At 40.8% G+C, this 27749-nt stretch overlaps 1 protein-coding gene across 1 annotated transcript in view; it reads left to right on the top strand.

The window, feature by feature from the left end:
• ADARB2 (adenosine deaminase RNA specific B2 (inactive)) overlaps positions 1–27749 on the top strand; it is a 312866-nt gene that overhangs the window by 196445 nt on the left and 88672 nt on the right. The window contains exons 2-3 of the mRNA XM_071734788.1: positions 1172–1258; positions 9321–10228. Of these exons, the coding sequence (XP_071590889.1) occupies positions 1172–1258; positions 9321–10228 (995 nt within the window). The remainder of the gene's footprint in view (positions 1–1171; positions 1259–9320; positions 10229–27749) is intronic.

Genomic DNA, 27749 nt, shown 5'->3' with positions numbered 1-27749 from the left:
AGAGGAATAATTTTTCAGCAATAAGTCTCCGTGGAAATAATTTTTCCTGTGTTATTGGAAGGAAAACATTCTTGGTTTGGTTTTTATGCTTGTGCCACAGCATGAAGGCCCAGGAGTGTTCACAATGTGCAGGACACAGCATTTCCACCTAACAAGGGTTTCCTAAGGAGATTTGTACTTTATCTCCTTCAAAGCTGTGAATCACCTTTGTAATGTGTCTTTACATTTCTTCTGCTAATGTAGACACCCTGCTACTGTAGTCCCCAGCAAAGTACCCCTTGTTGTCAAAAGGAATTCAGCCTAAACAAACCAAACAACAAACTAAATAAACTAGTTAACTAAATATACAGGTATCTTCAATATATCCCTGTTTCTAGTCCTTGTGTCAACAGCAAGTTTTCACTGTAGCTAAATGCTGAGGCAGATTTTGAGCTAGTGTAAATCAGTATTCATTCTCATTTTGCTGAATCTGTCCTGGCATTCAATGCAGAGGCTGATTGTGGCACTGGAAGTAAATATCTGTGCCATCTGCTTTCCACAGGATGAACAGAAACTGCAGGTAGCGGGAATTATACTTAATACAAATGTGAATAAGAAGGATTTGAATAATGTTCTTACTGTTTGGGTAATAGCTTAGTGTGCACACTGTAAAGGTTTTCCAAGTTTAAATCAACAATTTCTGGAATAATTAGAAGCAGTTGTAGTCTCTTGTGCTATCGACACTTGAGCTTTCTCTGAGAATTATGATTCAGCCCCTCTTAGGAAGAGGGAAGCAAGGGGAGGTGAGCTGATGGTCTCATCCATCAGAGAAGTTCCCATACTCCTTCTCCAAGGACTGATTGTCTCCAGCTCCCACCCTCCTCCCTCATTCCCAGATGGACCAGCTCAAGCATCCCCCATTCCCAGCTCTGCAGTGCTCCAGCATCTTTGCTGGGAAGCATGGCCAAGGAACACTACACAGGGGCAGAAAGCAGGGAGGACATGCACTTGGTATTTACATGTGCCAGCTGTAATAAATGTGTTGCAGTTTTGTGGATTTTGATGGGGCTGTAGGGTCAGGAAATATACAAAATGAGATGTTTTCACCTGAGAAAAAGTGTGGAGTAGATCAGAAGGCACTGGCAAAATGCTGATTTTATACATCTCTTTTTTTTCTTCTTTTTTCTTCTAGAAAAAGTAAGCATATTGTCAACCTTCATAGCACCCTTCAAGTACCTGAATCCTGGCACAGCCACCATGGAGGATGAGGACAATTTAAGTAAGCAGTCTCTTTTCTTTATAAGCAGATTAACAATAAAGTTTAAAGACAAAAACTCTATGTTATATTGACAATTGTGAAAATGAGGTGGATATGCAAAGTAGTGGCAGCCCGCAGTTACAGTCCTCATCTAAAATGGAAAATTCCCTGATACTGAGTGCAAACATCAATTTCTAGAGATGGAAGGGTTAATCTCAGCTCACCTTCCCACTTTTTTCTGTGCCACCCTGGTGTGGGTGGGCTGTAAGTGGTGTGTCACAGACACATAGGTAAAACTTCTTATAAAAAGATTATTACGTTCACGTTTACAGAATTCTGGAGCTCATTTTCCTTTCCTGTTTATGTTTGCTCATTTTCTTTTCTCAGAATCCATAAAAAACAGGGCATTTTGGTGCTGTATCTTCCCCCCATTTATATTACCTTGATTAGAAAAGAACTTTTGCAAAAGTGAAGACTGCAGGAAAAAGCCGTCTACCCCTCTACTTGAAAAACAGTTTTCTGTTTTTACTACTGTGATATAGCCTGGAGCTCAAAAATGAAAGAAATCCAAATCCAGTTCAGAAGGGATGGTTAACCAGGATTAACTAAACTACATGTAACCCAAAAACTAGACACTGTTTTTTCTTAGTCCATTACACCTAACAAAGTCACTGACAGTCCCTAAATCTGTGACTGTGGAGTTGCAGAGAAGTGCTGCTGGCTTTGAAGGAGTTGTGAAGTCTTCAAAACACCAAGAAGTCTGGGATTGTGCAATTAAGACAGGGTAACCCTCAGTAAGCCCTCCCATTTTTCACCTAGAAGTAATTATTGTGTTTTATCCTGCCCTGCTAATTGTAACATATATTGAATCATTTAAAAAGGGAGGGATGCTCTCTGTAACAAATGAGCAACTCTTTTGAGTTCTAGTATCACCTCCCAAGTAAGTTTCTTTTCCAGTCCAACACATGCTGGAACATTGCCCTATTAGAGCTGGTTGGTGGAAGGAATGGGTTTTTTTCCCTGTTGTTGCTAATCTGCCTTGGCTTGATGATGGTGCTTCACCAAAGGGAATAGCTGTTGAAGGAATGAAGGAGCACACCCCTCTATTTTCTGCTGCTGAGTATAACATGGACATCACACAGTTCTGCATAGGGACTGGCAGGTTTTTACATATCTTAGAAAAAAAAAAAATCCTGAAAATCTTTCAAAATTGGTCACAGGGAGGCTACATTTTCAGGAAGAGATATGTGGAGTACACACAGGAACATCTTATGCACATGATGAGCTAGTGCAGGCACCTCCTGCATAATGTCTCCCAAATGTGCTGCTTCGTTATTTTTAGGTAGTGTAGGAAGTTTGTACAAGCCAAACACTGTAGCACCATTTTCTTATTGCTGCTGTAATGCTAAGACTGCTTGTGTCTCTGCTGTCTTTAAAACAGTCCACACAGACAGGGTAAGCTGTGTTTTCTGAAAGACAAATAGCAAACTTTGCTGTTTTTTCAGGGACATCCTACTGCTCTTCCCTTGGGTCAAGCATAAATTCCAGTGATACAGATAATTTTTTCTTCACACATACAATACATTTTTAGGTGTTACTATTAGAAACTTTAAAAAATTGAGAGAAAGAAAAAAAATTGATATAATCAGCCTCATTTCAGTTTGCTTCTAGTATAGTGGTATAAATGCCACTATTTTTTTATAGCTCACCTGTACGTGTGTAGCAATCTGGAATTTTGTAGAACTTCAGTGATTTGTTCTGAACAAGCAAAATAAACTTCTTCTGTGTTAACAATTTAACAACAACCTAGGAGAATGCTGACAAGTCAGAGAAGTTGTTTGCTTATCCCTGTAGTTTTCTGCTCTGAACATCATATGAGAGTGCCCCTTCTCAAACTGTTCTTTATCAATAGCAAAGTCCTGTAAGTTGAAACAGATTCAAAGCCTGTTTCGCATTCATTTGATCACTCTTTATAAAGAAGCCGTTCCAGGTTAACTCCACATGCTTTTTCTGCTAGTGATTATTAGCACATAGAAACTATTGTTGGGGTTCATGCCACATGAAAAAAACCATGAACTAATATTAGAAAAATGTATTGCAGGCACTGGGCACCTTTGGAATGGCATTTTGGGGAGACTGCTTCTCAGTATCTTATGAAGACCTTATCCTGAACATTTAAGAAAAGGACCACCTTATTCAGTCCCAGAAGTCAAAGTTAGCTAAGAGTGTAAGAAATGTCACACAGGATTAGAAATATCTTCAACATTTGCTGTTAGTGATACACTGGGAAAAAGGACATTTAAATGGTGATCTTTCCCCTTAGTTTATCTTTCTAGCACCCAGCAAGAAATTTTCTCATCTAGATTTCTGAATCACATCTTAGCCATCAACAGACCTGCCTAGTCCTCTCCAGAGCCCACTGATACTTCTGATTTCAACAGCTAGGACCAGGGAGTTCATTGATTTAGTGTGTTGTCAGAAAGTGCACCCTTTTATTGCTTCCAGCCTGCTGTCTCTAGTGCTTGGGCTGCAGGTAACAGTGAATAATCACTCCCTGTTCGCTGCCTGCCTGCCTTTCATGATGTTACAGACCTCTGCCTCTCCCTCATCTTGAATCATTCCCTTCACACCGTGCCGCGGCATCAAGGCAAACGATCACCAGACACAGGTACCTGCAAATCTAGGATGTACCTCTAGCAGAAGCTTATTCCTGGGAATCTCACAGAGTCGTGTGCTGTACACACAGCCTCCCGGCAGCGCCTTTCCCTCTCCCCAGTGCCTGCTGAGGGAGCTGATGGGGACGGTCCCCATCAGAGGGATTTCAGCCGCTGTGACAGCCTGGCGGGATGAATCCCAGCCCGAGTCAGTCTGTTGGAGCATGCTGGTCAAAATCCCCCTCAGGCAGCAGGAGGCACCAGAGCCTTCTACTGCACAGTGGGAGATTCGGTGGCACCCTGCCTCTTAGAGGGCAGTGAATGTTCCCTTCCAGCAGTCAGAGCCTCAGGAGCTCAGTCCCTCCACAGAATAAAACTCTCTGGTTTTGTCTGTGTATATTATAATCGTTCGGATTTCAGCCATGCCTAAAAGCTAAGCTCTCTGGTCTGGTCCTGACTGAGGAAAGCAGGTACTTGGGTCCATTTTTGCCATGAGATGGCTACATTTTTTGCTGCGTGCATGTATTAGCTTGGACAGGGAGCATCACAGTCTGAGTATCATTTAAATCAGGTCACTAGGTCACCTGAATGATTTCCTAATTGGGTAGAGCTGTACTAGATGTACATGGATTTCATTGTTATTTCAGATAACAAGGTGGGCAAAGGTGGATATCTTCATTTTGGAACAGCTAAAGGCAGTGGCAATCGACTTTCAAAATTTTAAATCTTCACTTTAAGCACAATCCTGCACTTTTTTGCACCCTTTCACAGAATGGTTTTTCACACCAGTAATGTCTAATAGTATTCTTCTAAACAGCCTGAAACTTGTGAGCTGGTGGGGAGGGTTCGGCAGCAACAGAAAGATCGTGGCAGGTTGCCCTTAAGTAAACTTCCTTCATAGAGGTTTAAAATTACCTGTCTGTGTGTTTTCATGTAAGAGAGGAAGGATTGATTTCTGTTGTTAGCTACAATTTTATTATTCTGAAGTCCAGAATACAAACCTAAAAACCCCAGCAGAAAAGTTCTCAGTTCTCTGTTGTGGATCCAAAAAGCTTATAAAAAGGCCTTCTTGCTTACAAGAGGACATTGCCCTACATTGCATTTGATGTAGCAGCTGACCTTGGACAAAGGTACCGTGGCTCTGGCTCCTGAGTTCATACCTATTGCTTCTGATTTAAAATTTTTCTTTCAAGTACACCAGAAATTATGGAGGTCAATCGTTCTAACCTCAGCAGTCGATGTGATGTAGATGTACAGCAAAAATGTACTCTCCGTAAGCAAGTCAAACAGGGGTTAGATATTAAAATGCAGAAAAATAAAATGTAAGTCCAGCCCATATTGTTTAAATTGCATTGGTAGCAATCTGGTGACTACTAAACATTTCTAAAGACAATAACTTTCCATGTCAGAGCTATCAGTTGAACCAGAAGTCAGTTATACTACAGAGACTTCAAATTCTTTATTAAAATATCAGAGCTTTTCAATAATGCACTGCCCCTTTTAATTCAATTGTAAAGATACCAGCCAAAATGAAGATGCCATCTAGTACCTCTCCTTTCCCATCCTCCCTGGAAGTTGGCTTGGCAGCAGAATAACCTTCAACAGGAACAATATTATCTCTTCAAATGTAGCGTGGAGTATCGGATGGGTAGTTCTGCAGAGCCCTTATGACCCAGAGACATAGGCAGTGTCATTATTAGTGATGCATTATAGTTCTGAAAAGCACTTGATGATGCAGCCTCTCCAGGTTAACTCTACTGTGCATAACGACTAAAAGGAGAAAAATATGAAAGAGGAGACAGAAGATTGAGGAATAGTGAATAAATAAATATATTTCTGTAACTGCTTCCCTCTCTTCCGTTCAATTACTGAAGCAAATACAAGATCACAATGTATCCTTTTACTTGTGAAACTGGAAAAATAAGTGAATAAATTACCTGAGGAGATAGTACAGTGCAGAGGTGTGGGGCTATTTTAGAAATCTTACACAATAAATTAGACATTATTTCAAAAAAATTATATTTTTCTTTCTCCTTTCTTTTAACTCACTCCCCTTACAATTTTATTGTTTTCCAACCTTTCATCATAGGAATCATAAAAGAATCATAGCTTATTATCTTTTTTTTTTTCCCCCAAATGTAGCAAATGTGTTTTGGGAACTCAAGAGCAAAGACATTATGAGAGATAACAGGACTGAAAATGATCCACAGTTTTGCATTTTTCCTGTGTACACCCTACGACTTGCCCCTTCTCTTTTAGTTCTCTTCATTTCTAAAATTGCTTGTGATTGTTCTATTACAGCTGCTTACAGTATTTATCTTCCATAGTTTCATGTCATTTGCCTGCTTTGTCTGATTTTGCCAACAGAAGTCCATGAGCCACCATTAGAGGGGTAATATTATGTCTGCTACACAGAGGTCTCATAAAAGACATATTTCAAAGACCTCCTATTTCAAAGATACCTGAAAGTGTAATTTCACATTGCCTGGCAGATGCCAGGTATCACATGAGTCCGTAAGGTTCACAGACTTTCTGAGGCACTCACTGAGTGCAGGCTGCCTCTGGTTTCCCTGCCATGAGGGCTTTTGGCCTTCTGCAGCTCTTAGGGGTCTGTAAAGAACTGAGCTATTGCCTGGTAGTCCAGGATCAGGCCTTCTAGAAATCTGGCTGACTGTAACAGTACTTGCATGGATTTCCTTCACTGTGAATAGGCCAAAACATCCCATAAATGCAGGCACATCACTGTCACACATGCCTGACATTGTCCATGCATCCTTTTTGCCTAATCTCTGGAAGTTTCACACTTGCATCTCTGCATTTTTTTCACTACATTTTAGTTAACCACCGTTTTAGTGAGGGTGATTAAGATAAGATTTAAGGTCACAGATTCATGTTTCACACAAATCTGTGGCTCTTTGACTGTGAAAGAAAAAACAGCTGGAAAAAGACAATATGAATTATAAATACAAATAACCCCTTGAGTTTTTCTGTTCAGTGATACATAATCAATACAAATTATTTTCAAACCAGAATATTGTGTGAAGCATGAGCTATCTTTCTTTTCATGCTTCCTGACTACAATATCATTATGTACCATAATTGACTCTGTAAAAACCTATTAGGTAAGATGAGATAGGAGGTGTCAAATACAGAAACAAACCTGCTTCCTGCTAAGAAGTATGTTTGAGACAAAATATTTCACCTTTATTTTTACAAATGCATGCAACCAAAGAGGTTTATTCTGAGTGGGATGAAGACAAGAGAAAGGGTCATGGTGGAAAATGTCTGGCCAAAGCCACTGCCAGGCTAAATAGTTGTAAGTTAAAGTGGGCATCTCCTTCCTCCTCAGATCATAGTTTTTTATAAACAGAGCTGTGAACTCAATGAACAAAGACCACATTATCCTTGTGTCTTACTTAACCTGACCTTTTAAATGTCTTATTTCCAGAGAAGTTGGTTTAAAGATGTCATCTTTTATACAGCTGAATATCATATGATGAAACTTTTCTTTTTCTATTATGTATTTCTTTTTCTTTCCTTCTTCACTTGTCTTCATTCTCTCCCCTTATCTTCAGAAAGTAAAAATTAACTAGTCACTAAGGCCTTAATTTGTCAGCTCAAGTTCTGCCTCAGCAAAGTACTGTAGCAGGCAGCTCTGTGAGTACCTTTGGTGAGACACAGTTACAGGCTGGCAGAAGGGTTTTCAGAACAGGAGCCTAAAGACTCTGTCGTGCAAATGGGCTCCTACTCATGCAATGGAATCACAATTTCAGCTCATGTCAAAGCAGCAAACTGCTTTCTGTGGAACAACTTGCATGAGTGTTGACTTCTTGCTCTGATGGGGAAGTCTTGATTTTTAATACCAATGCAACTCATCAGAATATATAGAAGGTTTTTAATCATAATGATTGGTTCCACATAATTCTCTGCAGGCTTCTGTACATCTGTCAGCCCAGCCTAATGCTGGGCTTAGCAAAGACACACTACTCCAGCATCCTCAAGGCATCGCTGGCAGCTCCCCCCCTTGCATCCTTGCATCCAGCTTGTAAGTCAGGGTAGAAGGAAACCAAACAGGGCATAAAAGGAAGGGCAATTCTCTGTCCTCTAAGGACTACAGGGTCATTCCCTGTGCTTGGGACTCAAGCAGCCTGCACAGGTGGCATGCTTGTGTCTGACAATGACAACCCACAGGAGAGGCTCCACGCCCAGAACTGGTTGGAATACAGCAGGCATTCTGCTCAGAATGGGATCAGGTGCGTTGCTCCAGGGATGGGCTGCCTCCTGGGTTGGTTACACTCATGTTTACTTCCTCAACTTGTCTCTGCCCCGAGGAACACACAGGAGGACTGGAGCATGTATCAGAGGAGCAATACATTTAAACAGACTCATCAGAAATGACAGAAATGTGATAGGATGCTTATTTAGACAGCAGCATGTTTTCTGTCTCATTCAGAGAGATGAATCTCCATTCTCAATCATGCATCTGCTGTAGCAAGAACACTGCCTCACAGCATGGGCATTGCATGAGCATAGTCCAGAACAATGTGTAATTCACTGGCTCAACAACAATGGAGTGCTCCCTGTAGCTCCCCACTGTCATTTCATTCCCATCCTGGCACTCCTGGCAGTCACTCTCTCCCGTTGCTTTTCTTTGACACAGGTCATTCTTTACATCAGTAATTGCTTCCATTCCTTCTGCTTTCTCCTACCTTCATTTACATTTATCTGGAATTTTTGCAATATTAGTTATTGCCAATGCAGGGTATAACTGTCTGCAATAGGAACTGACAGAAAGCCACTCACTTATGAAACTGGAATCTGAGTCTGGACCAAAATACTGTTTCAAAAGCTAGGAAGGTCTGTCAGGTCACTTCATAGGCTGGATTCATGATGTGAGCAACACAAGAGCCTGTGGTGTGGGTCGAGCCACCCAATGTATTCACTGCAAATAGATTATTCAATACATTTGTCCATTTTTCTGTTTGTGAATCATTTGAGAATCATTTTTAATTTCTGATAATGTGTTCATAAGAATCCACCCACATGGATTATAAAATAAATCTAAGCCTAGGGGAACTTTGCAAACTGTTCACTTTTTTACTAGTAATTATCCAGTGTGAATGAAGTAGTCCATTTAACTCACATGGCATCAGTTATGCTTCATCTGTGAATGATGTAATTTATTTTAAACAGTATGACAGCAAGTAATACAAGGGGAAATTTAGGAACAATAACCATTCAGGACATGTGGAAAATTTGTTCTATAAATAATAAACCAACCGTTATACAGATATTTGATGAAAACCCCCAAAAAGGGCTGAAGAAAAATATCTATCGTTAACTTTTGTTTCCTTTTTGGCTATGCTGCCAAATGTCAGCTATCATGGTGAGAACTGTAATGTGAGGGTTTTTTCTTTCTTTCCTGACAGGTACCAGCAGTGCTGAAGTAAAGGAAAATCGAAACACTGGCAACTTGGAGGATCATCCAATACCTTCAAATGAGAGGGCAAGAGGGGGAACACCCAGCAGTAAGAGAAAAAGACCCTTAGAGGAAGGCAATAATGGCCATTTCTGCAAACTCCAGCTCATCTGGAAGAAAGTCTCATGGTCAGTGACGCCAAAGAATGCTCTGGTTCAGCTCCATGAACTTAAACCAGGTTTACAATATAAAATGGTTTCCCAGACAGGCCCAGTGCATGCTCCAGTCTTTGCCGTTGCCGTGGAAGTAAATGGACTTACGTTTGAAGGCACGGGGCCCACAAAAAAGAAAGCCAAAATGCGTGCTGCAGAGCTTGCTCTGAAGTCATTCGTTCAGTTCCCCAATGCCTGCCAAGCTCACTTTGCCATGGGGAACTGCATCAACCCATCCACGGACTTTACTTCCGATCAGGCAGACTTTCCAGACACTCTGTTCAAGGAGTTTGAACCATCCACACACAGCGAGGACTTTTCAGTCTATAACCCCGTTAATAACGAATTCCTCTCCACCGCTTATCGACACGGGCGCTTGCTCTGCCATACACTGGACTTAATGGGCCACGGTAAGCAAAGCAAGCACAAGGTGGCATCCAAAGCAGAGGGTGAGCAGAACCCAGTGGTGCTGCTAAACGAGTTGAGGTCGGGCCTGAGGTACGTCTGCCTATCAGAGACGGTGGAGAAGCAGCACATCAAGAGCTTCGTGATGGCGGTGCGAGTGGACGGGAGAACGTTTGAAGGCTCGGGACGTAGCAAGAAGCTGGCCAAGGGTCAAGCAGCACAGGCAGCCCTGCAGGCCCTCTTTAACATTCGCCTGCCCAGCCACATTCCCAGCAGGAGTAAATGTCACCATTTGCCACAGGTGAGAGCTCCTGGGTGGCCACCACCACGTTGGAGGAACTCTTAAGATGAATGGGATCAGGATTGCTGTAGCCGTTGTTGTTCTGCCAGAGGGTTCCTCTTGCTATAGCAGGTGCCATGCCACAGCATAGCACGTTTCTCATAGAAAGAGCCAGATGCCATGGGCAAAAGATTGAAAATCATATCCTGAGATAGTTTGGTACAACTTGCAGCCCTTTCCATAGGAGTCATGGATGAGAGTGCAAAATGACAGGGGCAATGACAACATTTTTGTTTGCTAGAGAGAATGGTAACATGGACACAGGCAGAAAAATCATGTTATTCTGTGGTACTGCATCTTTCTTGACAGAAATGAGCTAGTAAACAGACGGATGCCCCACATTCTCCTGTTAGAGTTAATTTTCAATGAGGACAATGAAACTCAGAGGAGAGATCAATGACAAGGAATGTGCCTGTGTCAGAGCAAACTCTCCAGACAATTCTGCCACTAGAAAAGTTAAGGATTTGTGTTTATTATAGTCTTATTTTTGGGATTGTTTTTTTAGATTTGGTTGGGTTTTGGTTTGTTTTGTTTTCAAATATGCCTCAAACAGTACAAGAAATAGTGAAAGCTCTCGAGTGGTTGTGGAACAAATGTAGAGAATACAGCAGTAAGCTGTACTCAGCTGTATTCAGACAGAAAATATAGATTTGAGGTACATACTTAGCATATCAAAATTTCCTAGTTGGTCATGTGCCAAAGGCTATCTTAGCATTACTCAGACTTGTGTCAATTTTCTAAGTTCAAAGGAGCCAGGATTTGCACATGGGTTCAAGTAATTTCATGATTTGTTCGTGCTGTCATAAAAGGTTTGATCCACAAGCACCAGGAGGTGATCTACTGCTACAAAGCTCCCTTTATGAATGGAGCTTTTAAAGTCCAGGATATAATGCAAAGCATTGGGAGCATTGAGTCATTCTGCTGCTTGCTTGCTGTGAGACCCTAGGCAAGTCATTTAAATCCAATAGGCTGGTAATAAAAATGAGCATATTATATGAAAGAACACTTCAAGATCCTTAAGTAGTGTGTAAATGCACATTATTAGTAGCAATTGTTATTATCATTAGTAAAGATGCTGATTAGATGTCCAAGGAGTTTGACAGGAGATTAATCCTTTAGGTGACGTGTTTGTCTGCAGGACGCAGGAATTATATTTGGTGACCCAGAAGTTTCCTTCCTATGTTTTCAAAAAGAAAACATCAGAAATATAAGAATTTTTAAAATACCTCATAATCCTCCACATCTCCCTTTTCATTCTGGTTTGTAACCTCCATGAACCAGTGGGCTAACAACATAATTTAATAATATCAGTGATCTTCACAGGGTGCTTTTAGGCATTTTGGCAGTCTTAGCCAACCTGGAAGTTCCATCCTCCCAGTACTCTGAAGTGCAGGCAATTTTAAAGAAGAAATTCATGCTGTTTCCCGCCCAGTTTGTTTTGTTAATGAACATGCCTATTTTTCCCCATGGAAACTTAGCACTTGAATATAAAGAAACACCTCTAGTTCCGTTCTGCTGTCTGCTTTGCTGCACTCAGTGAACTCTGCTGGGCTGGGTCAGCAGGTAGATACCAGGCATTCATTTGTCATGTTCTGAAACTGCACCTCAGGTATGGCCTCAGTTCCTGAGCACTCTGAAATATTTCCTGCTTGCTTGGCTTCACAATTCTCTCCAACATGAATATCACATCTTACCCGAGTCCCCAGTTGTTCAAGTAGACAACACATTCTTCAGTATATATTCCCTTTTTCATGGCCTTTTCTCCTTTCTGTAGACTTTTGCCCTCCTTTTCTTCTCCTCACTGCTCTGGAAGCATAAATGTCAGAGAGAAGGTGTCACTGAACTTTCTGTCACTATTTTTTGAGTGGTTATGTACCGGCCAACTAAAAGATTACTCAGGCACCTTTAATGCCAACATTCAGCACATTAATTGAGAGCTGAGCCTTAACACTGATTTCTCCTGACCTCCTTGCTAGCAGCTCTCATCAATACATAGCAGCTGTGACATAAAACCTGAGTTTGTGTTACTCACTTAGGTCAGAACCCAGCTCCCACTGAAACCAAAAGATGTATTTCCACTGACTTCAGCCAGGCAATAGCTTGAGCATTAAATTCAGGAGCATCTTTACTTGTTCTCGCTGTGTTATGCAGTATCACAAGTGCCCATCTTTGCTCACTGCCCCAGTCAGCCCATCTAGCTGTTTGGTCTGTTGAACTGGTGGTGACCATACCGGGTAGAGTGTGGTCTTCATGGGGCTGTGGTCAGAGGTAGCTTGTCCAAAAGTTGTTTCAGCTCATTCTTAGCTCCCTGATCTCTACAAACCACATTTTCAAGGAAATATTTCAAGCCAAGCTTTCAAAGCTATTCCTCATTCGGCTCAACTTGCTTTGTGTTCAGAGGTATTTGAAATCAGCAGACCACCCTGAAATCCAAACAGCTTAGGGACAAAATTTGAAGTATTAGGGAGGAGAGTTGATTTCTTCACAGTAACTATTATCCTAATCACACATTCAGTCTTGTCAGGTGCTTCATCGTATCTGTTATAATATCATATATCTTATTAATAGCAGGGACAGGCAAACAAGATCAGCTGTAACAGTTTCACTTATGTTTTGAGTATTTTGTAGAATCCAGAGGCACGTTTACCTCTGTGGTTGTCCTTTACAAAAAGTATTCCAACTTTGTATGTGTTTCTGTTCCTCTAGCTGTTACCAGTAGTGTTTAGAGGGCAGAATTTGTTTTTTCTAGTAGTGGTAGCTAGTCCAGTATTGCTGAACTTACGGATTTTGATGCCCAAACAAGTGTCAAAAAGTTCATACATCCTTATAAGCTGGGCCTCCTGACCACTGACATTTCTGCCTTGCTCATCAGGGCTCCAAAGGGACTGGGTATCCCTCAGTCCAGCCCTTGGGCATGCCCTGAGACTGACACTTCCTGCTGATGAAGAGAGAATTAATGTAAAATGTCTGAAGAGTCACCGTGTCTGCCCTGAGGGATGCTACCTACACAAGTGGCTTTCTAAATGGACAGGAAATGCAGAGCATAGGTGTAAAATTCCTCCACCTTGATCTCTCCTAATTCAGGCAAAACAAAGAAAGAAGAGCAAGAAGAGCAAAGCTAGAAATAGATTTTATTTCTGGGGCAGCTGCCCTGGGGCACCTGCAGTCAAACTTGCTTCCTCACCTGCCAATACTGAAAGCCCACCATGAAACTTTGAGCACTTAGACGACCAGTGCTTTCTTAAAAGAACATCACTGTGCCTCTGGTTTTATTACCTATGATTGTTCCACGGTGTGTTTGGACTGTAAACAAGTAAACAAAAGCATATCTCACTTTACACCAGAAAAAAAATTTAAGTCATCATTTACAGCCAAAATAATTGAGATTGTGGCTTCTTTAGCACCATCAAAAATTCTTTGATCCATTTCTGTGATTGTCATAGAGGTACAATGATGGCTGGCAAACCTGAGCCGTTGCCCATGTTTAGGGTGACTAGAAGGTAGCTGAGATAATCCAAGAAACACCTGACATGGTCACAAGATTTACTCATCAATTTGCCAGCTACTGTTCTTCCTGAAACCAGATGCCTTATCTGTTCAATGCCATAGAACAGCAAGATAAATACTATTGATGGGCTGAGGCTGGGCACACCGTGTTGATCAGAGTAACCAAGATAGGAGCCTGGAGATCCACTAAACTAATGGCAGGGAGAAAATGAGTCAGGAGAACAGAAATTACAAGGCCTCACTATGCACCTTCTCTAAGTCTCTAAATATTGCTCCTTGTTTCCTAGCTTACCTGGTCTGAACTCATATTGTACATCAAATAGTATACAATTTCTCCAACTATCAGCTTTTATGTAATTCTGACAATTGTTTCTCTCCACCTTGGGAGCTAATGTTCCTATATTCCAAAATAGGACAACACATCAAAGAGTGCTGACCTAACCAACCCTAATGATTCTGCAATGGTATAAATATTCTCCAGACACTCCCTGGCTTTCCAAGTGCAGTGTGCTCATTTCAGGAGCTCAAGGTGACCCCCAGCTGCATGTGACCAGTTTGCAGATTGTTTTTCTAATCTTGTAGCCCTGCTAATCTATCTCACTCAGTCTACACAACATTCTTACTGCTGTAGAGCAAACCTACTAATTAATATTGCCACAGCAAATTAGTAATAGAGGGATGCTTGGATTTCAAGTGGACCAAAATTAAAAAAGAATAGGTGTGAAAATCACATTCAGTCCACTTTGAAACAGCTTAACACTGCTGCTGCTGGTTCACATCCAGAGCCTCCAGAGCAGCAGTTGCCATTTTATTTATTGAAACAAAACCTCATTGTCCTTTGTGTATGTACCATCAAAAAGAAGCAGGGTTTTGTTCCTTTGGCAAATAAAGCTTTTTTTTTTAATCCAGTTAAATCCCTTATTTGCCAAAAGCATCATTTGCTGACCAAAGCAACCTCAGTATCTCCATTGCAATGATACTTTATGCCGAACAGGTCAAGGACTGCTGCCAGCTAACTTCATTGTCACCTTGGTGAGCAGCATCATGGCAAGAACAACCACCATGCCTGTATTCCATGCCTCTCATCCACTTCCCTCCAGAAACCTGTTTCTCTGTGTTGCAAAACTGGTTCATTTTCTTGCAGCATTAATTGTTCCTTCCTCCTTCACTTTATTTCTCACTGTCCTCATTTGCCATCTTCCTTACAGCCGTGCCCTCTCACTGGTGGCACAATTAAGCCAGGGCTGAGGTTGGCAGTGATAGATTTGGCTCTGGTGCTAAGAGGGACAGCACATGGAGCTGGCATTGAGCACTGAGAAGCTGTTTCAACATGTTTCTGTGAAGAGTTTTTTCTGGTTGGGTGACCAGGTACATTTTTTTATAACTTTCTCTGTTTTCTCTTGCACAAAGAGAGAGCTGATAGGTGTGTGTGTTGCTTCTGACAGTGAGATGCAAGAAAGAGAAATCACAGAATTATCAGTTGGAAGGGACCTCTAGAGGTCATCTACTCCAGCTTTCCCACTAAAGCAGGATCACCTAGAGCACATTACACAGGACTGAATCCAGGTGGGTTTTGAATATATCCAGAGAAGGGGACTCTGTGATGGTCCATGTAGATAACTCTGCAATGCAAATAATGTTTGATTTTCAGCCATCTATTTCTGACTCTGTAGGTGGGGAAAGTTGCTTTTTATAATCAGAGCAACAGCAGTCGAAACATTTATGAGATTATAGTTTCTTAAGCAAAACAATGGCAAAAGAATCAATTTAGAGGCACAGCAATCGTGCACTGGATACTTTTTTTTTTTGTCCTAGCTTCTAATGAGATTGCAGTCACTTCTAGGCTCACAGTTGAGTAACCAGGATGACCCCCTTACCCCTCATGCAAATCTAACATAAAATATGATTATTGCCCTGGAAAGATTACAGCTTGACTCTTAGATAAAGAAATTACCATGTTTTAATGTATATAATCCATGCAAGATCAAACAGAGTGCAGAAGGGCTACCTGCATGGAATCAGCAGAGTAGAAAGGACTCCAGTCACTTGCTCTCATAGCATCAGTGTGTATATGCAGATATATTGGAGGGTTTCCACACAAAACCCAATCATCACTGCAAAATAACACATTACTTTGCATCAGCTGGGCTACAGTAATGCTTCAGGTCTCCTCTCTTCTCTTCACTTCTTCAGCTGGAAGAGGTGTCTGAGTTGGCATAGTCATCTCCACCCTTCATACATCTGTTTTGCTCCTTAGTTTCTGTACCCTGTAAACCCCTGCTCCCTCCCACCTGTAAAAAACTTCAACCCAAGACCACTTGTCTTTAAGTCCTGCATCAGGGCTTTCAGAGCATTATTTATGCTAAACACAACTCTTCTGATGGGCATGTTAAGTCTAAATATACCACTCACCTCATTAATAATACTTACAAAAGCTGCAACAATGGCAATAATTACTTAATGAATGGCTGATCTTCATTTATGGAAGGGAATAAATAATTTTAATATCTTAAAGCAAAAAATCTAAGACTGTAAGGCATTTCTCTCAAGTGTATATGTACTTCTCTAATTTAAGTTTATAAGCAACCCAAAACCCTACTTCACCTGAAAACGGGGAAAATAAGAATAGCTAATTTACCTTTATAAAGAGTCTACTGTGATTACAGTCTGTTTAGAGTGGGGTGGACCTGATTTAACCGTCTTATTTCGCTGTGGGCTGCTCCTTTAGTATAGCTGTGAATACTTCATACCATACACATACCCACAGAACCAGCATTTGATTTCTCTGCTTCAGGGTCTAGACTGCTTATTAAACGTGGCTAGTGAGACACAGCATGAGCCCTGCTGACTTCTGCTGGTTAGCATCACAAACCAGCCTTGCCTATCCAGGAACTTGAGGGTGCAGTCTGATTTGTGAAGAATTATTATTTATACAACCCATTATGGTGGAACAGTTTGTACAGAATGATTAGGGCTCCAGCAATGAGCAAAGCAAGATAGTACATGAAAGCTGAATCCCAGTCTGGTGTCATCCACACATAAAATTTCCTTCAAAACCAGACACTCTCGCAGATGTCAGAGTCGCCTTTGTTGCTTTCTGGCTTTGTAAGTGAGCTGGGGACACTTCAGAAAGCTCCCAGCAAGCTGGACCTCATTAAAGCTCTCGCTTCATCCTGGACTTGCATCCTGACATTGTTTATGGCACTTCATTATTTACTACTTAATACAAACCACGATCACTCTGCTCCACTAAATGGAGCTGTAACACAAGTGCCTGGAGTGAATTTTTATTTGGTCAAGTTCCATATAAAGGCTTCTCTGTTTGAGCTGGAGTCTTCCAGTCAGGCCAGACCCACATTCTTTATCTATTTTCATCTGTAGTCATATCTAGGAAGCTTTAATTATGCAAAGAGATTTTTCCTTCTATGTACAGGGTTTTAGCAGCTCACTCCTACAGTTTATTTTACGATTACTACCTCCCTCTTGTGGTCCTTGTGCCAACCACGTGGCAGGGAGATCATTTGGGTACAAGGGGGATACTAACAGCACATGTACCATGGGAGGTGGGCAGCTCTGAGCCTGCAGTTCCCCTGGTGATGATGCTGAGAAGCCCAGCGTCACACACAGCAGAGAGACCCCTCTCTTCCTGCTGAATAAGGGGGAGCATCTTTGATTTATTTTATTGCATCTGTTAGCCTTTAAATAGGGCACTTTAGTAGTTTTGGAGAAAACCAACTGTCTGTCCTGCACCTTTCTCTCAGCTGAACTGCTCATGGTTACTGCAATGTGAAAGGATTATATCCATACGTATACACGCACACACACAAAATAGTATGCATGTCATAAAATTCAATAGGTGGAATATATTTAGGGCTTAATCTTAGGATTGTTGAGAATTAGTGAACAGCAGAATTTAGACTTGTTATAATGGATGTAAAATATAATTTATATGCTTAGACATTTATAAAACCAAACAAAACCAGAGAATTGCCTCGTTCTTTGAGAAAGAAAAGTCCTTTATTGTTCATTTAGTGCTTTCTTTAGATGAACATCTTACATGTGAATTTGCATCTCTAATGGAAGAAAAACTTATCAGAGCAAGGTTGTTTTGTTTTTTTTTTCACATGCCTGATGCATGATGTGAAATTTTTTAAAAAATAAAATATTTGTACAGACTCCTGAGAAACAGAAATTTATAGTCACATGCATATTCGCTGGGCAAGTGGGTAAATTATCCATCTCCTTTCATTAAAAGGTTTTATTCAGTGAAAACAATATTGTTTCAGTCTCATAATACCCATCAGCTTCTTAGATTCAGTTCTGAGACAAATGAAATATTTATGCATTTATAAACCTTTCCTCCTTGACCTTAAATATTTCAATATTGTCTTTAGACAAATTTATGTTGCTTTTTCATCTTTTCTAGCTTTTTAATTGATAAGCCAGTGTTCACTTACAAGGAAACTCACCATTATTTCCTGTTTGTCTTCTGAATCAGAGTAGATATTTGATAGGAAAACATCTAATCATGATTGCACTTAACCTACTTGTCATCACAACCCTTACAAGCATCAGCCATATAATCAAACCTAAATTCAGACAATGGTACCTTAAAATCAGTGCTACACTGAGATGTCAGTCAAATGAGAACATGCTACTCAAGTTGCTCTGATTTGCTGTGTAAGTTCCTTGCGTGATATTTCTTCTCACTCTCTTTATCCTGTTCACCTTTGAAAACTTGAGATGGAAAGAGAAGACTCCCTGAACAAACACAGTCAAATGAAAAAAATGAACAAGCTCTGGGTAGTTAAGAGAAACAGCCTAGGCATCTCATGATTTCTAGATTCTTCTGTTCATTACATTTCATTGTTGACTTTGTATTTTCAGGCGATCTTCTATGAACTGAGTACTATTACTCACAAGAAATAATTACAATCAACTCCTTTCCCTCCTATGTGGGTCATTGCATTATTAGGTTAAACAAGGAATAATGTGAGCCTCCAAGGTCTTGCAGGGAGGGTGAAGTTGGCAACGCTGGCATCATTTATTGTTTGATAATTAGTTTTTATCCAAATCAGCTCTGCCCTATACTTCTGAGGAATAATCCTCTCAGGGATATTGGAAAATAAACTCATTAATCCTGAATCAGCCCCCTCTTTTCTTCCACTCTCCTTGATACACACACAAGTCATTCTTACCCTCAGTGCCTAATGACCCTTCTACATTCATCATATGGACAACAGTTGATGAGAGCCCCCCAAAGGTACTGTTAGGACTGGTCATTCCAGAGAAACAGTATCCAAGGGAGGTGCTGAAACTGAACATGAGAAACTGAACCCTTTGCAAACTGCAGCAGTGGCCATTGATGTGCAGCAGCCAAAGTACCTGAGTTAGAAAAATAAAAGAGAGCAGTGGTTGATAACACAGCAAGTTTAAAGTTCCTTGAAGGCTCATGGTTATGGCAGCAGTGAAGGGCAGATGACCTAACTGATGTGACCCAGAAGATGCAAGTAAGAGGCATGATGAAAGCTTTTGTGTCTAAGTAGCAGCAATTCAGATGAAAATGGAAACAGCTGCTAAAACTGTTCTCCGAGCCAAAAGTTAGCAGTTGCACCATTTGGAAAGTGCTATAATTCAACCAAAATATTGTCCTAAAATAATACTTGTAATAGCTCGTAACATGATAACACGGAGAGAAGAGGAATAGCCCGTGAGGGTCACCAGTCTGGGAAACACCTTCACAGATGCTAAAGGTAGTTACCAGTTCCCACCCAATAAAAACAAAAAAAGCCCTGGCACATTCATTCCTATGGATCATAAGGATCCATGGGCTTGCAGCTCAGGCCAAGGATTTTACTGTTCTCAACCAGGACTGACAGCACACTAGTACACTGTCATATTTTGCTGCTTTTTGTGGCATTGCAGGTTCTTTTGGTGGCCAGCTAAAAGGCAATCAGGACTTTTTCTATATAGAGTTACATGGATATTACCAGAAAAGCAGTAATGTGTTCTTGAAGCAAAGATACCTTTGCCCATTTTGTGCTTGTCTTCTTCAAAAATACACCCTGCTGATCATAATTCATATGCATGTATCTGGTTCTCAGAGAGATGTGTACAGAGTATGCTTTGGGTTAGGATAGCTATCAACATATGCACTGGTAGGTGGTAGGTGTGTGGTATGGCTGGAGGACTCTGTGGACTGTATTTTCCCTTCCACTCTGTGCAGGCTACTAATTACAGAGCATAGCAATACATCTTTAAAATTATTTATTTGCTACATAGTGAGATTATTTTACTCAAACTCACAAAAAGTTCTGAAAAACAAAACCACAAAATCTTACCATATGAACCCTTAAGTAGAAACTATTTTTCCCTTTTTTTTTTCTTTTTAATGTAGGATACTTTTGGTCACAATCATAATAATCCTACTGATGAAAGATGCCCTCTGCTTTTCCAGGGCAAGAATGTTCAGCTGCATGTTTTACATTTTGACTTTGAGGGAAATCAAAGCACAAGAGGGATGAGATTGCTGCTGTCACCATGTCCTGGAGAACACTGGCTGAAAGAAATGAATAACATTCCCCAAAACACTGACAAGCTATACAGCATAAATTTTCCTTTAAATCCTGTATTCACAAAAAAAGAAAGTAACATCACTTACAGATTTTTGAGTCTTTGATGTAGATATTTTGAAATTTTTCCCTCTATATAGGCGAGAGCCTAAAATGAATGCGAATTTTCAGAAAATTGCATCTTTGCCTACGTCTTTGCTTCGACATTTGTGAACTTACATGGATCTTAGATCTTAAACCACCCCCCTCTCAAAAAGAGAACAAAAGTATATAGAAGTACAGTCTCCCTTATACATCACAAATGAAGCAAACAAACCAAACTCGAGAGTCCTTACAGGCAGACTAACATCCCTGCCATGTAAATGAGCTGAAATCAAGCAAACATTCTGCTTCCTCGTGGCAGAGCAGGAGCCAGTTGTGCAAATCCAAGGGATCTGTTGGGGAGACCTCGATAACAACAGGTGACCAGATAAATGCCAATGAGGCTGAACTGCACAGCAGGAGAAAAAGAAACATTGCAAAGACAAGCTGGAAAAAAAAATATAAAGGGCTTCCAGGCTGCCTTTGACAGAAATTGATTTGAGCAAATTAAACAGTTGTGCTGTTAGCAACTATTTTTTTTCCTTCTCCCTTTCAAAAAATGTGATGTCAGTGGGAAGCCAGTGCAGGCACTTTCTTTTCCTTGGCAGTGGGATTTGCATGTGAGCAGGGCTGCTCCCAGCTGCAGACATGAGGAGCACCTGGTGGGGTCAGGAATAAATAGAAACTTCAATATGGAAATCATTCCATTCAGGACCTGAAGACATTCTTATGGGGGCTGAGAAGCAAAACTGACACCTTGAGTGAAAATCAGGAAAAAAACCCAGGTCTGGGAAAGGAGGTGATGTAGTTACAGCACAGTCCTGAAATGAAATCCTTGCACAGGTACACAAAGGGAAATGCTCTGATGGGACCTGGGAGCTGTGCTTTGCTACCCATGCCACGTACTGTATTCTGGGAGCTTATTTCTTTGCATGTATACTTACTAGCATTACAAATTCTCAATGTCCTTTTTGTGGCTGGGAAATTAAGGTGAGTAACTGAACCAAAATAAAGTAAATTTCCTCTGGTATATTTAGGCATGAAGCCACCAAAGAGTAGGGAAAGCTAATACCTTTATTCCATATTCCACATGCACAAACCAGAGCAGAATTTGAACCTGTGGATTTGTAACAAATAAAATATCAAACTTACCCTGAAATATGTTGCAGCTGTTTCTTATTCCATCATGCAGCTGATAAATAGCTAATCTCTGGTTCAGGCCTCTCTATTTAAATAAGCTCAGGAAAAAGTTTATCTAACTCTGACTGAACTACTTCAGCTGAATATCCTTAGTTCACTGCTTCTGGCCCCTATTAAATGCAATTCAGATAAAGTCTGTTTTCTACTAGTATTTGTTTCTCTTTTGACAAAGTTAATATCTGCTCCTGCTGAAAGCTCTCAGAATGGAAGTTTACTGAAAAATACATTATTTAGTAAGCATAACTAGGCATCACTAATACTCAGACAGAGGATTTCTTCTGTGTTAACTGTTCACAAATACATTGCTCTCTGGGCATTGCTCTCCCCACCATTAAAACTGATGATTTTGCAGATCTGGGACAGAAAAAAAAAAAAGAAAAAGGGGACTACAACCTTCCCTGGAGCACAGCAGACAAGCAAGGGCTGTGAGACACCCCCTGTTTGCTGCATTGCTTACTTGCCCATCTGCTTCACAAGCTGCCTTTTGCCCCAGCAGTGCTGGGCAGCTGCCAGCCCCACACCCAGCCAGCCCCACTCCCCTGCCACAGCTGCCCATGGCACAGGGTCACATGCAGCTTCCAAAGTCCTCAGCCTTTATTGTTTTTCCTGGATCTCATTGTTCTGTTGCTGGTTTCTGATTTCCCTCCTGACACTCGTGTTATTAGACACCATCTCCTCACTCCCAGTGTGCCCCATCCAGACAGGAGTGTAGAATCACAGAATTTTTCTAGTTGGAAAAAAATTTTAAGATCTTCGAGTCCAACCATTGACCTAACACAACCAAGTCCAATCCTAACTAAACCATGACCCCAAGCATCACATCTACATATCTTTTAGATGCCTCCAGGAATGGTGTTTCAACCACTGCCCTGTTCCAGTGTTTAATTACTCTTCCAGTGAAGAGGTTTCTTCTACTATCCAATCTAAACTTTCCCTGTTGCAACTACTTATTCTTGTCCTATGGCTTGTTACTAGAGAGAAGATAACAACCCCCACCTTGTTAAAACCTCCTTTCAGGTAGTTGTAGGGCGTGGTAAGGTCTTCCCTCAGCCTCCTTTTTCTTCAGGCTAAAGAATTCCAGTGTCCCTCCGATGCTCCTCATAAGACTTGTAGGCTGGAGCTGGTAGAAAGAAAACATCTATGAGAACAATTTAGCAAAATTTAGGTTAAATGTTAGGTGCCCCATCCTTGTGATAATCATTTGCATTAGAGCACATAACCACAGCTGCACTTGCAGTGAATTGACTGTGATCTGCACAGAGGCACAAAATCAAGTGCAATAATAATATGCGTGTGTGAAAAGCAATGTGATCACTACCTAATTAATTAATAACTGGTTACAAATTAAAAGGGGAGTATTTGGAGCTAAATATGTCCTTGACAACATTAGCAGGACTGGTTTGGCACTGATTGTATTTTACAATAAGACACATAAGTGCAAATAATTGCTTCCACTACATCATGGAATTAGTTCCATGACAGTTCAGCTGATTACTTCAAGGTCCTGTCTGCATTTTGTATCTGCAAGATCTGCTACCATTTTGCACATTGCTAGCCAGTAGCAAAACAGTCTTGTCTGTTTACATGTATTGCATGTAGTGTAGCAGGAGAAGCAGAATCAATACTGTAGATATAGTCAGTACACCCTGCCTCACAAGGGTTACCCTGCTCAGAAAATACCTAATGAAGACTTGAGGTAATGAGCTGAAACATCCTGAAAGTAATTCCTAGCAGCACTAAAGACAATAATATAACTTTCCCTGACATGGGTAATTCTCTGCAGACTGAGGGAAGCATAATTTTTCTGGAAGGGAGTTTTGTGGTCCACTGAGAGTTTGAGTGAGATATGGGATATACCTTATGAGTGAGGAATGGCTCGTAACTCAGGAAAGGTGGAACCTAAATGAAGTCACAGAGGTCATTCTTATTTTATCACAGGGGTATATGTGCCCTATATATCACTCAGCTATTTCATATATTTAGTTACTGTACAACAAATTGTTCATGTTTTGTTTTGGTTGGTTTTTTCATTTTGTATTTCGTGAGCACAAAGCTTTTAAAAAAATTTAAAATAATTGCAGTGGAAGCATTTGCCCTGTCAGTCCAAAGCTAGGCTTCCTTGCAGATAAGTTTTTGAAATATATTTGAACTCTGTTGTTCGTATAGGGTACGGAGCTATCGGTTAAATATTTTTGTTCTCTTTCAGTATGTTTTTTTTTTTGCTGCTGCAGTGCATATGCTAAAAGGGTCAACAAAGCAGAGAAGTTTGCCCATCCTTTTATCTCCCTTCATGGTAGCAGCCATTCACGTGATGTGAATTCAGAAGAGATTTCCATGCATGTTTTCAGACAGCTTTCTTGTATCAGCTTTCTGTTGCTCCTAATAATCTTTGAGGCTGTTCAGCTGTTCTGGATAGTAGCAGATATCTCAAGACATTCATTTTCTAGATCTATGCAATATAAAAGCGGGGATGTGTAGAAGCAAGAACAACCCAAACCAGCCCTGAAAGGGGGGCAATGCAGTTACCACTAAGGCAGCCACCAGTGGGCCAGGCAGCGTGTTGGCAAGATACCCCAGTGTCTCCTTTTGGTCCTGTTTCTTCTCTTTTTTACAGAGGGGGCCAGCGAGTCCTCTTTTTTAGAGGTATGAGTCTATTTGAGCCTGCAGAGTCACAGAGGGTGTAAGAAGAATCTTGATCTTAGTAAGCTGCTAGATGCATGTTATCAAACTATTTCTTAATTAAAGCCTACACAAGGAATTCAAGTGGTCCAATCATGATATTGCTATGGCTGTGATCTGAAACAAGTTTCAATATGGTACATCTTAATTTGTTCAATTTGTCTGGGAGACAGCTGGAGTTTTTCACATAAAATTGAATTCTTCAGGGTGGGGTGGAAGTTGTGGAAAAATACGGGGATCTGGTGGCCTCGTAAAGCACCTGCTCAGTATCAGGCAGGAATCCTTTTGCTGGCAGGACATCACTGACCCAGAATTCAAGTGTACCTCAGGTTTGGCACCACCAAGCTCCACCTGAACTGAGCACATGAGCTCACAGCAGGGTAGGCCTGGCATACAGACCCAGACCTTGTGCAAAAGCCACTCCTGACATGTCTTGGCAGCTTTGGACTCCTGCACCAGCCTTGAGAAGGCTGGAAAAAGAGTGCAGGCATTTGCTGCAAGCACAGCATTGAGGGGACAGCAGAGATGTGCCACTCCAGAGGCATGAAGTCTCTCTCTTGGGTCAGCCTGGCTGCCATGGACATCCCACACTTTCTGTAGAGTTGCGTATTGCACAGAGAGGTCTGGTTTTGGTAACACACATGTGGAAACTCTAGCATTAATTAGCTGTCAATATAGGAGTACACAATACAAGAAGGAGGCAAATGTCTTTGCGTTTGAGCTTCAGAGTACTAAATTTTTTCATGTAGAAAATTATTCTCTCATGAGATCTGTGGGCCCCTTCTTGCTTTATACTCTACAGAACAGAGTAGTAAATGATGTTACAGTTACTACTGGGTCAAAGTCCCAATGATCCAGGGTAATCAGGCAACATTACCGAGTTCCTTGTGGATGGCCAGGATGAGCACATGTGTCAGTCTGTGAGAAGACTGGAAAGGACAAAATGAGGGCAGTCATCTCAGTGCTTGATTGGTGGGGAGCAGGCAAGAAAGAAACATTTTTCTTTTGTTTGCACCTGTGTTGGTATCCCAAAAATTATCATCTGAGTTTAAGAGCATTCCAGTAACAGCTGTGAGCAATTTCATGTTTTCCAATGCAGTGTGTTTTTAGTTCAGAGGACTATTAGAGATGCTAACAAAATTATTTTTCCTTTTCTCAACTAGTAACATAATATTCAGATATGTCATTGTTAAATTCTGCTTTTTATCTAACATCCTTGGTTCTGATTTCTGTGCAGCTTCATTAGGAAAAAGCAGAAAACTGAGAAATGTTTGCTAAGAGGTTCAGCTGTAAACTGGGAATGCAGTAAGTCAAATGTCTCTTGATGAGTCTACTATGGTACATTTTTATAGGATAGATGGGGCAGGTGCTAAAATCCTTACTTAACAGCACTGAAGCCAAGCAATGTTGATTAAACAGGAGCATGTGTTGTGTTTTCACAGCTATGAAGGGGTTTGCAGCTTGTTAGAGAAAGGGGGCAGTCTGTAATGCTTTGAGAGGTTTGTGTGCAAGATTCTGAGAGATGAATGAGCCAGTGTTAGGAGAAAACTGAGTAAGTGGGTGTACTGGTTTTGGCTGGGATGGAGTTAATTCTCTTCAAAGCAGTTCATATGGTGTTATGTTTTGGATTTGTGACCAAAACAGAGTTGATAACACACCACTATTTTAGATGTTGCTGAGCAGTGTTTACACAGCATCAAGATCTTCTCTGTTTCTCACACTGCCCCACCAGTGAGGAAGCTGGGGGTGATTAAGAAACTGGGAGGGGACCAAAGGACATTCAATAAAATATGACATCATGCTTAGCAAAACCAGCTGGGGGACATTCAAAGTTAAGTCATTAATGGTAGAGCTGTCCTCACCTCAAACCATGAGTTTTCTCTTGTTTACCCTTCTCTCTCTCATCCAGCTGGGAGGGAATGAGCAGCTGAGTGGAACAGAGCAGCATGCTGGGGTTAAGCCACAACAGTGGGTGACACTGGGAAATGACTGTGGGTATTATCTGAAGTTGTCATTTATGGATCTACATTGACATATTGTTTTCCATTGAACCCAGTGTCAAAATTTTTTGTGGTACACGTTTCACATCAGAGGACAACATTTAGAGAATATTCAGAGAGGAAAAGACTGAGATACTACAGTTTAAAAACCACATTGATGACTGTTCTGGAATAGCTGCCTGGTTTCCATTCATACCTTGAGGGACTAATCAATAAAGCATAATTATCTCCTCTGGTTATAGAGTGATGCTTGTTCTCAGCTTGAATCGAGAACAATTGAAAGGCCGTCTGAAGAAGACCTGAATGTATGTGTCAGGATCAATTCAGAGTTTAAATTGCTTAGAATGGCTTTTTAATGTTAATGCAGATACCTTTGAGTAGCCCAGAGAGACAGTGACAAAAAAAGTAACTGGCTGTGTCACCAGCTACTTTTGCTTTTGGAGTTTAAAGTGTTATTGTCAACTGGAAATCTAAGCAAGGAAAGAAGCATAGCACTCAATACGGCACTTTGCATCTTGCTGCTGCAGCTTGTGATTGTTTTGCTTATTTTAGCTTTTTTTGTCACTGATTACTGTTGAAAAATGCAATATTTTGAATTAAAAAACAAAAAAATCCCCCAAGCCCCCCAAACACCCGTTTTTGTGTTTGACCATCCTCATGGGAGGGGGAGGGAAGGGGGAGGGGCGAAGTAGTATTTTCTTATATTTAGATTGAATTTCAGGGTTTGTTTTTTTTCATTTTGTACCCATTGCCTCTAGTCCTGTCTTTCCCAGGATCTTCCTTCTTGCCTTTCTTGAAGATAGGAGTGACATTATCTTTATCCCACCCTTCAGAAACTTGGCTATGAAGTTCCTGTTCCATGAACAGGAGCAGGATAGAGCAGGGTTTGGAAATCCGGAAAACCAAAATTCATTTGAGTTTTCTCTATGCTGCAAGTTATTGAACTAATTTCAGGAAAAGCTGTTGCAAAGTTTTCGTTATCAATGCTCTGCTGGAAGCTGAATGAGGACATCAAAATGGTCCCTTCTTGCTTTAAAATCTTTCATTTTGAAATTACTCATCATTCTGTCAAGTGAAAAACCACTGACACAAATACAACAACTATTGTGTAAGTTGCTCATGTCCCTCTAACAATTATTTAATAGTCTTAAACATTCTTGTTAATAATGTGTGGCAGACAGCTGTGGTGGGAATGCTTCATGATTGCTCCTTATGCAATATCATGCTGGGATTGCAGACCCAGGCTTTGGTGTTTACGTTATCTGTACTTCACTTCAGACATGTTTTATTATAGTACTTTAAAAAGGAGAATGGAACATTTTATCATATTTTCCTGCCAAACCCCTTGTGTCTACTTTTTTTTCTTAAATAATTGTTTTTATCATCTATCTTCTCCTGTGTATCACAGTGCTATCTTCACCTGTTAAGGGAAAAAACGAATGG

The sequence above is a fragment of the Heliangelus exortis genome, chromosome 2 (genome assembly GCF_036169615.1).
Source record: "Heliangelus exortis chromosome 2, bHelExo1.hap1, whole genome shotgun sequence".
Classification (NCBI taxonomy): domain Eukaryota; kingdom Metazoa; phylum Chordata; class Aves; order Apodiformes; family Trochilidae; genus Heliangelus; species Heliangelus exortis.
Note: the sequence above shows the minus strand (reverse complement) of the source record. Positions and strands in the feature narration are given on the sequence as shown.